Genomic DNA, 17,822 nt, shown 5'->3' with positions numbered 1-17,822 from the left:
AGCCTAAGCCTAAACCTAAAATTAATTTCAATTTAATTATCTAATGGAAATTAAGTATAAGGATTAATGTTAACTTATGGTTTGGATGCAACTTTGAACTATAAAACATAGGTCAATCCCATTTGACCATTGAACCTTAAATCTAATATCCTAATAAATGAACAAGCCTTCTTTGCCCTAAGGTTTTATTCCCAAAGTTGGATTGTAGAACCCCTAATCTTCAATTGATAGGCTACAAACCTTTAAGTATGTTGGCAAGTTATTTAGATTTTTTTAGTAATTTAAAATTTGCAAAAATATATATATACATACATACATACATATATATATATATATATATATATATATATATATATATATCATTTTTTATTTAGAATATAGGTAACAAAAAATAAATAAATAAATAAATCAATTTTGACCTAGTTTTGGTAATTTTTTAAGCCAATTCTTAAGGATGATACTCAGAGCACTGTAAAAGTCTCATGACTCTTTATCCAATTTTTCTTAACCAAGGTTGTTATGTAAAAAAACTTAAGTGGTGTTTGGTTTTTTAACTTAAATCTAAATAGAACTTTAATGTTTAATAGTATTAAGTATTAGGTTATTTGTTTTCATAATATTTTATTTCTATTAAGTATTACAAAGTAAAGAAAAATCAACATATTGTTTTTTCCATTTAAAAAAAGTTAAATATTTTGTTTTTTTTTATTTAATAAAAAGTTTATAATAAGTTATAAAAAAGTAGAAAAACAAACAACTTAAAAGTCTTAAAGTAAATTACTTTCAATAAAAAAGCTTAAAAAACAATCTTCCTCTTAATATTTTGGATGATAGAAAAGAGCAAACACATACCTGAAAGCATTTGTTATTGCAATTCGCTTAACACTAAAGGCCCTTGAACCCCAATTTATAGTTGGCTAAGTTTAACCATACTAGCTGCTCTTGTTCAAAATGAAAAACCGAAAATTGATCTTAGGCTGAGTCAAGATCTATTGACTGATTTGATTGAGTTATTGGCATTCAGTGATATATATGCTCTCCAACTGTCCCTTTGTGACTGTTCAACTTTTTTCATAGCTCCACCTTCTTCTTTAATAATGAGATTTCCTTGCTAGTTGGATCCAACCCCCCTTTTTTGACACATATCAGAGACTCCTTATAAAGACCAGTCTGCAATTCAGAAGATTAATTTACAAAATAACAGACATGAGGATGCTACTGCCAGTTCATCTCATCACAATCATCATCTCCTTAGTATTTATAGCACAGGAAGCAGGGGCATCTCCGACCAAGCCTGGCTGCCCAGAGAAATGTGGGAATATTACCATTCCATATCCGTTTGGGATGGGGAAAGGCTGTTACCTCAATAGGGATTTTGAGATTACATGCAACTTGTCCTCCAATCCCCCTCGTCCTCTTCTTCTCCAAGAAGTTCAACTTTTGCAGATATCAGAAGACTCTCTGCGCATCAACGATATTGCTCGCCGTAGTTGTTTTAACAATCAATCAGGGGTGACTGATTCATTAAATGTAACATATAAACTACCTCATCATTTCAGTTACTCCCACACTCGGAATAAGTTCATAGCCATTGGGTGTGACATATTTGCTTTTATCATGGAGTATAATAGTACAACATATACAACGGGGTGTTCATCTCTTTGTCTCAATGATAAAAACATCTCTGGTGGTTTTCCTTCTTCTGCTTGCTCTGGCATTAGTTGCTGCAGGAATTATCTCCAAACGGACATTACATCGTTTAATCTGCGGATTCGCAGCATCAACATGATCACACCAGGCTGGACCTATGAGCCATGTAGCCTTGCTTTCATTGCAGAGAGGAACTTCTCCATAAGGAAAACTTTTTACCTCTAGTAAATTTGAAAATAAATTGTATTTTGTCCCAGCAGCATTTGACTGGTCAGTTGGGGAAGTCTCTTGCCATGAAGCTATCAGAAGAAAAAACTATGCATGTGGCCAGAACACTTACTGCAACAACTCCATCCAGGGCCAGGGGTATAATTGTCACTGCTCTAAAGGCTACCAAGGGAACCCCTACCTTGCAAATGGCTGCCAAGGTACAATTTCTTCTCCTTTTCAACGTTCTATATTTATTTTTTTGCCACTCCCACGAGGTAAGTTCCTTGGTGCCATGCTGCAAGCTTTACTGCCACGCCAACTTACTCTTTCTTTTCTTTTCTTCTCAATCTTTGCTCCTGCAATATATGTCAACTTCACGAAAATCAATTGATAATTTTTGCTTCATGAAAATACTACTAAATATCAGCTTGTGTTATGTGAAAAGAAGGAATTATGGAAACCCTGGTTCTTTGGTTATGAAAAAAGGACTTATCCTCTTATTTCTACATATCAGACCTCAGAGTCATAAGGCCATGGCAACTGTAATTATTATAGAATGATATGTTTCCTAAGAATTTAAGGACTAAGCAAGCCTCTCAGCATAAATGATGAGATAGAATTTTAGCTTATGAATTTATTACTAATATTTTTTTTTCTTTTGTGCTCTGAAAAGATATTAATGAGTGCAACGACCCAAACAAAATTTTTTGCCACAAGATGGCTGTTTGCAGTAACATCCCTGGAAGTTACTCATGCACTTGCCCAGCTGGTTACCATGGAGATGGCAAGAAAAATGGAACTGGGTGCATACGTGGCAAGCATAGACATTTGCTACCACTGGTATTTTCTTTAGGTATGGAACTTTACCATTCTCCAACACCTAACACTCCAACCCCCTTCTCTGCACTACTTACTTTTGTGTCCGATGCAGGTGTGGGGATTACTGTTGTTCCCTTGATCCTAATTGCTACAGGCCTAAGTTTATACCGAGGACTTGAAAAAAGAGAGAAAAAGAAAAAAAAAACAGAACTTCTTCAAGAAGAACGGCAGTCTGCTGTTGCAACAGCAAATTTCTTCAAGCAAAGAAAGTGTAGAAAAAACAAAACTATATTCGGTGGAAGAGCTGGAGAAAGCAACAGATAGTTTCAATTCAAGTCGAATCATTGGTAAGGGAGGCCTCGGCACAGTGTTCAAAGGGATGCTATCAGATGGAAGCATTGTAGCCATTAAGAAATCCAATACCATTGATGAAAAGCAATTGCCCCAGTTCGTTAATGAAGTTTTCATTCTTTCACAGATCAACCATAGGCACATAGTAAGATTGTTCGGTTGTTGTCTCGAGACTGAAGTACCTTTGCTGGTTTATGAATATGTCTCCAATGGTACCGTCTCCCACCATCTTCATGATGAGGGCCATGTATCTACAATATCTTGGAAAAACCGGCTACGAATTGCGAGTGAAATTGCTGGAGCCCTTGCTTATTTGCACTCATATGCTTCTATAGCCATCTGTCATAGAGATATCAAGTCTAGCAACATATTGTTGGATGAAAACCTCCGGGCAGTAGTTTCTGACTTTGACTTTCAAGGTCAATACGCCTCCACAAAACTAACTTAACTGCAATGGTACAAGGGACATTTGGTTACTTGGATCCTGATTACTTTCATTCAGGTCAATTTACAGAAAAAAGTGATGTATATGCCTTTGGCGTGGTTCTTGGTGAACTTCTGACAGGAGAACAAGCCATTTCCTTAGATAGATCTGAACAAGGTCTAGCAAATTATTTTAGAACAGCAATGAAACAAAATCGTCTGTTTGAAATTCTTGACAACCAAGTTGTAAATGAAGGACAGAAGGAGGAGATTTTTGCTGTTGCTAAGCTTACTAAGAGATGCCTAAAGTTGAATGGGAAAAAAAAGGCCAGCCGTGAAACAAGTTGAAATAGTCCTCCAACAATTGGGCAGATTTCAGGAGCCGTTTTCTGTTCTGAAGACAAGGATTCAAGAGCATTCGTTGCAGCAGCAAACATGCCAAGACTATTGCACGGTAAGCGAAAGATCCCATTCCTATACATTTGGTCCAGTTACAGAAGAAATAGTTCAAGATGATGAGGTCTTGTTTTCTTAAGGAATACAGTATGGCAGCTTAAAGTTTCGGTTGAATACTAGGCGGTCATTTCAACCCATATGTGTCAGGATGTTGGGAAGTTAGACTCATTTAGAAAGGTTCAAATAATTAGAATTAAATTTTGTCCCTAAAAGTCGTGGAGGATATTTTATTTTGAGTGGTTGTTTTAGTTTCTGTTTTTGAGTAATTAAGTTCTATAAAGATTTCTAAATTTTGTTATTAGCAGTTTATATTTTGCTGAGTGTAAGTATTTGTAAATAAGAAATCATGTAATATTTGAATAAGAGAGTGGTCGAAGACATTAAATTTTAAATTCTTCTCAATTTTTATTTCCATTTATGTACTTGGTTGTGTTTGTCTTTCAACCCTATTACTTCAACAGGTTGCTATTAGAGCCATATGAAAAAAATGACAAGTAGGATGCATTTGTTTCAAGTTCCCTGAGTCAACAAAAACAATGATGTATTAGACCATTAGGATGAAGGTTTTGCTTGGGTCACAAGATGTATAAGAGATTGCAAAGAAAGGCTATAAATTTTTTGAGAGATACGAGGAAGAAAACTCTATCAAACAATGGATGAAGGTATTTTTGAAAAGATTTCTATTGTAACCAACTTCAAGGAAGCCTATGAGATATTATGAAGTACATATGAAAGAGTTGATAAGGTATGAAAAAATCGTCTTCTAACTGAAAGCGGGACTTTGAAGGCTTGAATATAAAAAAATTGGAATCAATCTTTGATTATTTTTATAGAGTATTGGTTATTGTGATTTTTTTTAAAAAGAAACATTGGAATTTTAAATGACTCTCATGTGATTGACAAAAATACTTTGATTTTAAATTTGAAGTTTAATTACATTGTTGTATCTATTGAAGAAACTGGTGATTCAAATTCTATAACAATTGATCAACTTATGGGATCATTAATTACAAGCCCATGAAGAGAGATTAAAAATGTATAACCAAGAAAAATTAGAACAAGTTCTTCAAACAAAACACTAACGAGAATTTGCTCTTTCACCCTAGGGTGAGAAAGAATAGGAAGAAATTATCTTATTATAGAGGAAATTGTATCTTTGTGTTGCCTAGGAGTAGGTCAAGTCTATGTGACCAAGGCCAAAATAATTGAGGACATGGTCATGGATGTGGCCAAGGACAATTTAGGAAGAGACACTTTCAATTGATAAAAAAATGAAAGAGCAAGCCAAAATTCATATGCCTCAAGAGGACATGGGAGATGACACAACTCAAGGCAAAACAAGAAAGGAAGGTATATATGATAAATCTCATATTCAAAGTTATAACCATTGAATTATGGTCATTATGTTTATAAATGTAAAAGTGTCACTAACAATATCGAAGGACAAGCCAACTATATAGCTATATATATATTTTTAAGGAAAGATTAAGAAAAACCTACTATATTGTTGGCTTTATAAAGGAAAAAGTGAAGAGAACACAGTGTCGAGACATGAGAGCAAACAATCATATGTGTACTTTCAAAAATATGTTTATGGAGCTCAATGAATTGAAAAGTACGGTCATGTTATTTTTAGATATGCATTCAAAATTTCAATAAAAGACAACGATAAAATCTTAATTTGTTTGAAAATTAAAAATAATATATTAAATTTGCATCAACTCTTAAAAAATGGCTATGATATTCATATGGAAAAATGAATGTTTCTAAATAAAATATCAACATGACAATTTAACTACTAATGTACTTACGACAAAAAAATAGAATGTTTTTCTTAAACATTTAAAGAAAGGTAATGTTACTAATATTTTTTTTCCTTTTCAAATAAGATTGCTAGGATCATGGGTCTTGAATACCAATACTAGTAGTGGTTGGAGGTCGAGTTGCTTTTAATTTCTTTTTAATTATAATAAGGACTAAAATATCAAAAATTACGAAAATATTGGATTTTATGAAAATAATGAAAAAAATATTATAAAAAATTACAAGAAATAATAAAATGAATAATAATAAATGTAATAAAGTTTTTCTTATAAAAAACAAATATATATAGAGCATAATTTATTGAATAAAATTAGAACATTATACAATTAAAATTACTTTAGTTATGAAAGTTTTATTTTAATATTTCATATTTTGTATGGATGTATTAAAAAGTAAAAAATAAATGAAAATTAAGGGCATCGTAGCATAACCATCGAGGCAAAGTTAGAACCTAAAAAGATCGAATGAATCTATATATAGAGAAGTAAATCCCTTATGAATTCTAAGGTACTGCTTTGCCAAGTAGTTCAGAGGGGCCTTCTTTTCACCCAGCATTGACCCTTCACATGGCCCAATAAATAGGGAGAAATGCAGAAATGTAGGGAAGAAATGTGATATAATTGAAAAATAGGCATATCGCGATAAAATGTGGAATTCGAATATTATCCGGAATTTCGCCAAAAACCACGTGTTTGGGGTTGGTGGGGAGGTTGCAAGTTGAAGCCCGACTTGGGCTTGGGCTTTCTATGGCCATGCAACAGCAAGAATGGCCAAGGGACTCCAGCTAAACGAATAGGAGTGATTATTTTCATGGGAGTCCAGCTAAATAACTAGAAGTTCTTAGTTTCATTTTCCTTTACTTTGTTATCAAACTTAAATAAATAGTAAAAAGGTATATATTAAAAATAGGAAAATAAAAATTAAATTAAATTAATTTCATATATAATTGGGGTGAGACAGATGAGATAAGATAATATCCGAACCTGTCCTGAACCCGTCCCAAGTTTTAAAAAAAACTCCCAAACCTACACCCTAATTGGTTTACTTAAATTTCGAACTCTTCCCATTATGAGAGAGATGGGTCGGGTACCCGAAATAACAAGTCCCACTGTCATCCCTATACTTGATAAAGTCATTTTTCTTGTTTTATATTTTCAACATTTTAATTTTATTGCTATACTCAAATCCAATTTCTCATATAAAATAAAAGTATTTTAATTTTTTTTGGATAACTCCTAACTTAAAAATAAAATAAGCAATCTAAATTTTTTGTGGTTTAAACTAGTAATGAATTTACCATAGACTAATAAAGTTCTCACAAATAATAATATTAATAATAATAATAATAATAATACTAATAATAATAATAATATGATTGAGACAATGATGAAAATGCCGCTGTGATATTATGATGGAACCTAGCTCTCTAGAATGGAGAACAACCTTCCTAACCATATGGGTCACTTACCTACCCGTCATGCGTCTATTTGGAGACAATTACATATACCTTAATAATCTGTCTAAGATTTTAGCTTGAATTAAATTAATTTTAATTATTTTATTTTTCAAAATATATTTAAGACATTATTACTAATATAAAAAAGCATTATGATAAACTTATTATTGATTCTTTCTTTTGATACCTTGTTTAACAATTAAATATGAAAACTATAAATTATAAATACATTGTTGGCATTTTAAAATTTAAAGCTAAAAATACATACATATGTCATTATTTCTTTTATATCTTAAATACTGTAAAACAAATTATTTAAGCGCATTTTCAATTACCACTTTTGTGTAAAAAAAAAATATTAAAAAAAATTTGATCTATTAATTAGTTATAATAAATTAAAGAATATTAATTATCTTATTTTAAAATTTTATTTACCTGATTATCCAAACTGTAGAAATCGTTATAATGATATTTTTAATAAATATTTTTTTATATTTGTTTTATAGTAATTAAATATTTAAAATATATATTTATAAATAATATTATAAAGATGTTTAACTTAAAAAATAAGCATACACAATATATTGTTTCTTTTATATCCTTAAATGCATCCCAACTAAATAAATCATTGTTTTAACAATAAATGCGCATAATTAATTTATTTTAAAATTTGGATATTATTAATGAATATGACAAATTTTATGATAAATAATTAGTTTTTTTTTTCTATAAAATAACTTTAATATTTGTATTATAGAAGTTTTAATATCATTTTTCAAGTTTTCTCAATATTTTTATTAATTTTGTTTAGTTTCCATCTTATTTAAATTTTTTGTCAACATTTTTGTGACTATTTCAACGAAATTAAATTTCAAAAATTTTTATAGATTTTTTATTTTAAAAAAATTTGAATAATAAAAGTTTTCATTTGAAATGATTTTACAACAATTTTTCAAAATTCAACTTGTTGCATCACAACAAATTCAAAATAAACCATCATCAATCCTTATTCGCACTAGCTGTTTTCAAGGGTGCTCGGGTTAAGGATGTGTGGAGGTGCAATGACAGTGGGGGAAGTTAGAGCCCGTTTTTTTCTAGACCATTTAATGATTGGGAGTTGGAAGTGGTTTGCAGATTTTTTGTGGCCTTAAACGGGAAGCGAATTCAACAAGCAGTGGATGATAGGGTGATTTGGAGAGAGACTAATCAGTTAAGTCCTTTTACAAATCATTAGTATCAGGCCATCCAGACTCCTTCCCTTCGTCGGCTATTTGGAAAGTCTCGATGAAGCCTAGAGTGAGTTTTTTTGGGTGGGAAGTAACTTGGGGGAAGACCCTTACCTTGGATCAGCTTCAAAAGAGAGGATGGGCTCTAGTGAACAGATGTTACCTTTGTCAAAGGCACGAAGAATCAATAGATCATATTCTCCTCCACTGTGAAAAGGCAAGGATTCTTTGGGTATTGCTTTTCTCTATGTTCAGGGTGCAATGGGTGCTGCCAGCCACTGTTAAGGAGTTGCTTTTGGGGTGGAATGGGACTTTTGTAGGAAAGAAGAGGAAGGGTGTTTGGCGAGCAAGTCCTTTGTACCTCTTTTGGACGGTTTGGAAGGCAAGGAACAAAGTTGCTTTTGAGGAAGAAGAGCTATCAATTCAAAGACTTAACTTTTCTTTTGTTTATTTTCTTTGATCGGAGATGAAATTGTCTATAAAAGATGGTCCCTCGACCTTAGTTGATTTTGTTGGTTGGGTGACAACCCGATAAGGGTGTGGGTAGAGCTGCTCCTCTCGCCTTGGCTTTCAACTAGGGTGTGAGGGGTATTTTCTTCTCTTGTAACTTTAGGTCACTGCTTTGATGGTTTTTTAATACAATCTATTTACTTATAAATAAATAAAAAAAATAAAAAAATAAACCATCATCAATAATTCTAATAAATTTTTTTACAATTGAACTTCAAAAATAAGTTACATTGATCTAAATATTAACTAAAATGAAATTATTGAAAAATTAAAAGTCAGGATTTGGTACTTTCTCCAAATTAAAAATCCTAAAATTAATGAACGGCATAGTTTGGATCCCAAATTTACAAATTTAAATATGCAGCACACAAAAACTAGTGAGTATATTATTACAATAAATTTTGGTATTTTGGGTATTTAAAAACATATTATATTACTAGGTTTTAAAATTATTGATTAATATATATATTTTAAAACATATTATATTACTAGGCCATTTTGGTATTTTTAATATATATTTTACAAACTATACAACGAAGTTGTTTTAATACACAATCAAGATCGATGTATTGCATTAATTAGAACAAAACTTACGTTAATTTATTTTTTTGGTCAAAATAAAGAGAACTTAACTAATTCAAAATGTACAATAAAGTTGTTTTAATATACAATCAGCAGGATGCGTTGCATTAACTAGAACAAAATTTATGTTTGTAATTAGTAACCAAACAACACAGTAAAGCTGCACTACAATTGCCACAAAACTTGTAGATTTCCATGAAGGACCATATCTGACCTTCTAGATCATAGTAAGCATACTTTCAAGATGAAAGTGCATCTCCAAATAGTGGAAATGGATGGTGTACAATGGTTACGAAACTTGAAATTTTCCAAGGTTTTTCTATATGGAAACTAAATAACACAAGACCTATGGACGAATATGCAAGCATACGTTTTATGCTTGTTTGAGTAATAGCAATGAGATTCCCCAATATCATGTTAAGAATAATTATGAATTTTAGAAGATAAACAAAGATTGCTTTGCATTTATAATTATTTTCACATCAAGAAGTCAGGCATCAGACTAAATTTACGAGAGAAGTTAGTATAAGAGACCACATAACTCATTTTCCTTTTATGAATAGCTCATTTAGGATAGTTTCTCTCTCTCTCTTTTTTTTTTTTTTACACTTTCGATAGAAGCATTAAGGAGTAAGCTAAGGCATCAAACTAAATCTATGAGGGAAGTTAGTATAAGAGACCAAATAACTCATTTTCATTTTACGTATAGCTTGTTAAGGATAGTTTCTCCTATTTTTTACTTTAGTTAGAGGTTGAAGTTGAAGTTAAAATCATAATTTTCAAAGAACAATATTGATATTATAAAATTTTACGAAACATAAAAAAACTCTTTATTTACGTCAAAATAAAGTTTTTACAAAAAGTAACATTTTTTACTTTCAGATTAAGTTTTTAAGCCATAAACTCTTTGAGTAAAATTAGTTAAACATGTATAAATATTCCTATGAAGTTTTAAAAAGACTTTTTTACTTCTTAGAAGCCAATTCAAAGAGCTCCATAATTGTGTACATAAAAGAAAATCTATCTCCTAAAAATAACTAATAATTAATAATATTAGTCCTTTCTCACTGTGCTTCTTGTGTAACTTGGCAAAGAAAATCAAGTGATAAATGTATAGTGGAACCTCAAAAAATTAACACTTGAAAAACTGATAATTAACCTTGATTAAGATTGTATTTTTTGTCCATCCTGACTTAGGGCCAACGTGCTAAATTAATAATTCAATAAATTTATAAGAGAATACATTATAAAAAATTTACATAGTTTCATATATGATTCATTTAATACACACACATATATATATACAAATGAATAATTTTTCTAATATGCAAATAAATTTGTATGCTTTGTTTATGAGGTCTTTGTAATATATGAGTCCAATATTACTTTTTTCTTCTTGAAATTGATGTCAACTTGGATCTCCTCTTTAACTTTTTATAGTGCAAAAGTAGATTCTAGTATGACATCCTTGTATTGAAACAGGAAAATATTCAATGTTATCATCACTTTGAGTGCCTTTTTACATGAGATCGACTCCATAGTAGTACTATCACCTTCAACTTTATTCTCATGATGAAAAAAATTATAGAGATGATCATGGCATAAGGGGAAGCTTTTCCCATGATGTGAAAATATTCCATAAACAGAGAAAGAAAAGAACCTCCTTTGTAAGTATTTTCACATTAGGGAGTTAGCTAAGATGTTAGACTGAATTTACGAGAACTTCCTGGTTAGCTTTGTGTAGTAGCAGAGATTTTTCTTATTAGAGGTTAGCATAAGGGACCAAGGACCTCCTTTTCACTTGGTATAGTATTATAGATAAAAGGAAACCTGACCTTGAAAAAACTAATAATAATAGCAGTCCTTTTTCACGTTGCTTAACTGGGAAAAGAACAAATGATCAATGTATGTAGGAAGAAACATCTTTAGTTAAATACATAAAACGACAAAAAAAAAAAAGGAAGGAAGGAAAGAAAGGGGGTCCATTCCTATCTTGGTTGTTTGCTTTGATAGAGAATGCATATCGACCAGCTTCCTATAGACTTTGAATGAAATAATGGTATGAAATAATGATCATGACAGACGAAAGGGAGGCTTGTCTCATGATAAGAACATGAATTGAGAAAGAAAAGGACGAGAGCAGAAATAAAAGGTCACCCAACCTTAGCTGTTCCCTTGCTTTTTATTAAAGACTGACAGGTTACAAACTTACAATGTGCAAAAACAGATATATATAAATTAGAAAGCGCATTTTGATGGAGGCATAAAGTAGATTCAAAAGTTAACTTTGAACAATATCACTTTAATGCACCTTCTCACCATCACATATTGGGTGCCAAAGTTGCTTTCTTATTAATCATGTCGTTCATTCAACTTAGAAATACAAATAAAGAAGCCCTGGACTGCACAAATAAAAAGAAAAGAGGCCTCTCCCAAGCTTGTTCCAGCTTTAATAAAGATGAAGGCAGAGAAGAAATTAAATATCCCCTGAATTTTAGTCTGATCAAGTCCTTGTGACAAACATGTGGACGTGATTTGCACGAGTCGTATTTAATAAAAGATGGGATAAAACATACTTTCAAAATAAATGATGGTTAAAAATTAGTCGTTACATTTCTATAGAGTAGAAAATGACAATATTTGTTATTAGTTTCAGCCTTAAAATGTGGAATTATATTATTAAATAAAGATTGAATCCCTTCACTTAAATAAGATATTGTGTAAAAGTCTTAAGTTTTTAAATATGTAATATGATAAGTATAAGGTTAAATTTATCAAAATGAATCATTTTTTCGGATTTCAATGATTTTCATTATCAAATGGTCGAGTTACATTGAACACTTCAACGCTTTTGACTTCTGTTAATTTAGCACTTATGATTCAATATTAAAGCTTTTAAGTTCTTAATTTTGAGTTTTATATATCATCACCCTAATATTCCTCAATCAGCTCTAAATGACAAATATAACATCAAACCATTGGAGACAAAATATGGTTGAATGTGTTGCAGCTTCCAAGGGCATTTCCTATTCAAGGTTCACATCTCAAATTAGACCTTGAGACAATATTTATCCTTCCTTGTTAGATTTACATTCCGAATCAAACCGTGTGTAATCTATTCTTCCTTTTTTGATTCATTCCAAATCAACCATTGAGTAAACTATCAATGCCTCGGTTTTTTTTTTTTTTTTTTTTTTTTTTTTCTGGCTTCTTGTCTTTGTTTAAATTCTATGAATATATGAATGAAACAAATGTTTAAATATTTTTCGCTTCTATTTATCATTTATTCTTGTTCCTATCATTCTCTAAGTTCTTTCAAATTCATCATGGTATTAGAGGAGGCTTTTGTGTTCTCTAGACTCAACAATATCGATGAACCAAAGATCAAAATGCAATCGTCTTACTAATGAACAAGTTTTCTTTCTAGTCACAATACAATAATCCTACTAATGCACAAGTGGAGTACAAGGTTTTTCATTTTTCATGTAAAAAATCATTTTTTTATTGATCTATGTAACGCATGGAGAGAATGGAGGCAGTTAAACTGATCTTCCTCAAATGAAAATAGATGAGTTTTTGAAAGAAAAGTTGATCGGAGATGTAGGAAACTAGTCTTGGAATCTATAGTAGTTGTAGTACCACTCAAGTGGCCAAATTGGTGCTTGAGTGATTATCAAGTGTTTAAGCACCCTTCCAATGTTGGATCTAGTCCTAGAAGCATTTCCAATGCTCCAGAGTTGCTTCCAGCACTGTTTTAAGCGACCAAGAGCATCTAGTAACAAAATTGGGGGTTTTAGAGTGTTTTTTGGGTCTTTGTATTTTTTTTTTACTAACCCTAATTTGTGTTGTAAGTTAATTCGGTAATTTTTTTATTTTGGAAATCCAAATATTTGGGATCACCAAATATGAAATAGGATCTCTAAGGCCATTGAAAGCTTTACTCTTTTATGTGTTTCCTTTTTATGAATTTTTTTATGACATATGTTTGAAAATTTTTGGATAAAATAATTAAAATTAGTAATTTTGGATTTTCTTAAGAAAAATAAATTTTCATGAGAAGTACTCACTTTCCAAAAATTATTTATTTAAAATTGGAAGTTGTTATTTTAGATTTCTATTCCTTTTCAACAATATAGTTTAGATAGTTGGCTCTCTAGGTTCTTTTCCCTATGAGAAGGAGAATAACATCTCTCATGGTCTTTTAGACTCTTTTCCCAACGAGAAGGATGATAACACCAAAATTTCTTTAGGCTCTTCTCCTTAGTAGAGGAAAGACTATGTTGGATAAGGAAAGTTCAAGGAGAAGGAATGATAGAACAATTCTTTTAGCACAAGTTTTCCAATTTAGGAAATAAATAAAGGATTTGAAAAATCTCATGATAGAGAATTTGTTTTAAGAAAGGTTACCAAAATTACTTAAAGTCTCTTATTCCAAAGTATTGAGTAGGAGAAAACCATAGGTAAGCTTATAGTCTCCAAGATCAAGCACATCTTGATTTTGGGCACATAACCATCATGAAGATGGGATGACCGAAGGAATTAAGAGATATAGACTATCCTTAATAGACAAGACTATATTAGTTTATAATGGGAGTGGGCAATCCTTAAGATTGAATACTTCACTTGGTATCATTGATGCTAAGGATCTTGATTACACACATAACTTAGATGTGAAGAGGTAGAATCACTTGAAGTGGTCCCATTTGCATAGCCTGAGGATAACCTTTTAAACTTTAAGGAAAGTTGATTAATTAGAGAGGTTCTCTACCTAGTAATAAGAATCATGACCCGCCTAAGGTAGGCTTGATTCTTATGATACCATGATACCTTGCATAGTTACATGTAGTTTGAGAGCACTACATATTTGCTAAATTTTATTGTCTTTCCTTAAAAGCTTAGCTTCTTTTATTAATGCATGAAATTTTTTATTTGTTAAAAGAATCATATCATATAACCTGATCACCCCCATTCTCATTACTAACAAGTTAACTAGTCCTAATTATGTTGATTGGAAAAGAAACCTGAACATAGTGTTCCATAGCAGAACAACTAAAATGGGTAACTTAGGAGTTTGTTCCACCTATATATTCCCAATAATTTTTCCACATAGGAAGTGAAAGATGCTCATTCTAAGATGTAAAGAGTTGATGAGAAGGCTTGTATTATAATCAGGTCTCTTGATATGTGTTGCAACAATAACACATGGTCATTTCCACTACTTATGAGTTTCTCTTGAGCTTGTAGGAGATGTTTGGTGATAGAGGTAACTTAGATAGGTAAGTTACCTTTAGGTACATATTAAACACCAAGATGATAGAAGGAACTTCCTTTAGAGATCAAATGATTTGTATGATTGCACTCTTTAGTAAGATGGAAATCCTTCAAGTTGAAATCGATGGGGAAACCCAGTTCAACATGATCCTAAAGACTTTGTCAGATTTCTTTAGGTGGTTTATGCCCAATCATACTATGAATAAGTCAATGATGAGTTTACTTGAACTGATGGGGGAACTCTAGGCGACTAAGAGGATTCTCAAGGATCTTAGAAATTTTCAGGTTTTTACCATAAGAAGAAGAAGAAGACTTTCAAGAATACCAAGCAAAGAAAGTCCAAGTGTGGACCCGCATTTTTTACGTGCGTCCCCACTCGATCGGCGAGACTCGCTTTTTATTTGTGAAAAAATATTTGGTTTTGGAAAAGTTGGAGCCGCCACCTATTTTATTTTTATTTTAAAGGGAAAATAAAACAAGAAAGAAAAAACCCTAAAAAGTGACTCCATAGTTTTGGAAAAAACATGTCTTTGGGAAACCTGAGTCTAGGTCCGGGGATCAGGTTACTTATTGGGAAGGTATCTCTAAAAGGTAGCACCCCTCTAAGCCCTATAAAGGTCTCTACTGACTAAGTTGAGGGAAACGTGGCAATTAAATAGTTGATCATGGATACCTAAGTAAGCAAGGGTGATTTCAAAAAAATTGCATGCTAAACAAGATAAGAACACAATAAAGGAGAGTTAGGGTGCGTACCTGAACCGCTTCTTGAGTGCTATTTGATTCATTCCCAATTGGTGTCTCAGTTGATTCATGTCCAGCTGGTGTCCCTTGATTTTGGTCCTCAGGGAGTAATCAACAAAATTTATAACCTATTACACCATGTACTAGGATAGCCTTAGCTAGCATAGCATAGTGGCTCTAGGGTCGTTCATTGGGATGGGTTTTCACTCCACAATTGATATTAATCCAAAGATGAATTGGTGTCTTTTCATTTCAAGGTTAGCTTTAAAAGAAAACATAAAGATGTTTAAAAAAGGATTGGTTTTAAGCTAACCAAAAATAGTAATTGATTTTACTTATAAAGAAAAGTGTTTCTTGGAGTTTAGATTACTAGGTTCAGGTTCCTCATACAAAAAGGAGAGTTCCGGTCACTTGTTTCTTTTCCTCGCGTTAGAGAATTAACATATAGTTAATTCTCCAACCGGTGTGGTACAGATGCTTCCCCTTAATGGGTTCAAACACTAAATCCCTCTCACTGATGCACCTTGCAATGGCTCGTGCCTCTCACCTAGCATTTGCCATTCAAGGTGATCTTTAACCTTAGATTACCCGTCAAAAGCTCGCAAGAGATAACTAATGGATGTCTCCTTAGAGTCCAAAAACTTACCAAGTGTTGGCTATTCTAGAAAATCCTACCTTCAAACCACCTCCCAAAGGCTCTCAAGAGATAAACTAGTGCATCTCAATGAACGGAGATCACTTGCCTTATCAAGTGTTGGCCCAAGTGAGTTAAAGGCGTTTTAAGTTAACTAAAAAGATAAAAACCATTAACGGGTCATACTTTCTCTTCATTAAAAACTAAAACAACAAAACTTCCAATTTATGCATGAAGAAACTTACCTGACTTTCTTCACTCCAAGAGATGAAGAGCCTAGCCACTCATCCTCTGAGGAAAAATCCTCAGAGTTTGGTTGGCTAGAAATAAAAACTAACGAGAAAACAAAAATATGAAGGAAAAATAGAGCAAGTGCTCTGTAAAATATATTTCTTCCTTATACAAAAGGTTCTCCAAGAACAAGCTCTCGAGAGATATATATCCTATATTCTTGTGTAAAGAAAATTACAAACTATATATAAGAGGTTATTCACCCCTTTGTTCTTACTTAAAGACTAAGGAATCCTATGAAAAGTGGGTTACAAGGAGACTTTGGGGATTTAGACAACAAATATCTAAAGCAAAATATCTCAAGATGTCGGTCAGAAATATCAGGAAGCTTCAAGAGAAATTCCGTTGCACTGTATACTGAGAGAAAAACTCTCCGGGTAAGCGTTATTAGAGGATCCGGACATGTCTGATCGGAGAAGTTGAAACGTCCTCCTCTCCCATCCGGATGTGAGATATCCGGATGTGAAATATCCAATCAGAGGATCTGGGCATGTCTGACAGGGGAAGTTGAAATGTCCTCCTCTCCCATCAGGCTGTGAGATATCTCGTGCCGCAAGGCTATCCGGATTAACTACATCCGGATTCCCCCGGGTGGAAGGAGCTATGTCGCAAGGGGGACCGTTTGCGTGTGCAAGGTGTAGGGACCCCTCTCTCGGATGACACGGAGCGCGCAAGGCTATCCGGATCAACTCCATCCGGATTCCCCCAAGAGGACATGTGGCGCGCTCTCCTATCCGGACTCCCTCAGGGAGAAGCACATGACATTCGTGAACATCACACTCCAGATGATAGCATATCCTATCTGGATATGTTGTCCGGATCATTGACTAATGTGAGCAAGCCTTGCTACAGCTCACGTTCCGCCGTCATCCTGTCCGGACGCCCTGTCCGGACATCTTTTACTCCTTGCATTCCGGATTTGCTTATGGCAAAGGACTTCAAAGCTTCGGTTCTACATGTTTCTGAGCTTTCCATTGCTTTGCCAAGGATTCCAAAGAACTCTCCTCAATCGTTGATTGCTTTGGTGATAAAAAAGCTATCAAAACACCAAAACTTAACACAATTTGATTAGAATTGATTGCAAGGGTCCTTAATATCTTAATTGGGTTAAAAGGTGATAACTACTACTCAAAAGTGTTTAAAAGAGTTTATTACAAGCTATCAAATATCACTTTTTGAGTAGTAATCACTTCCCCCAACCGACATATTGCTATTCCCTTAGCAATGAAGGAGAGAAAAATAAAAATAAACAGTACTATAATTTACAACATCATGCTGATCAAAAAACAATTTTCAAGTGGCATGATGATTTAACTCTCACATGGAATATTAAAGAAATAAAACTCAAACTTCAACAAGAGTTATCAAATAACTTGTC

At 32.6% G+C, this 17,822-nt stretch overlaps 2 protein-coding genes across 2 annotated transcripts; both read left to right on the top strand.

Annotated features, from left to right (window-relative positions):
- The first annotated feature begins 1,206 nt into the window (after positions 1–1,206).
- On the top strand, positions 1,207–1,875 carry LOC117923079 (wall-associated receptor kinase 1-like). Its single transcript, XM_034841327.1, has one exon. It carries the CDS (start codon positions 1,207–1,209, stop codon positions 1,873–1,875), a length of 669 nt encoding a protein of 222 aa, XP_034697218.1.
- Positions 1,876–2,577: 702 nt separating this feature from the next.
- LOC117923078 (putative wall-associated receptor kinase-like 11) lies at positions 2,578–3,801 on the top strand. The gene is given in 3 exon segments (XM_034841326.1): positions 2,578–2,713; positions 2,841–3,440; positions 3,443–3,801. Coding segments are annotated over 3 exon segments (1,095 nt in total).
- The last annotated feature ends 14,021 nt before the right edge of the window (positions 3,802–17,822 follow it).

Source organism: Vitis riparia, chromosome 10, assembly GCF_004353265.1.
Source record: "Vitis riparia cultivar Riparia Gloire de Montpellier isolate 1030 chromosome 10, EGFV_Vit.rip_1.0, whole genome shotgun sequence".
NCBI classification, from domain to species: Eukaryota; Viridiplantae; Streptophyta; class Magnoliopsida; order Vitales; family Vitaceae; genus Vitis; species Vitis riparia.
Note: the sequence above shows the minus strand (reverse complement) of the source record. Positions and strands in the feature narration are given on the sequence as shown.

Excerpts from the sequence above, each read along its gene's own strand:
- LOC117923079 (XM_034841327.1), top strand. The coding sequence starts at position 1,207 with ATGAGGATGCTACTGCCAGTTCATCTCATCACAATCATCATCTCCTTA.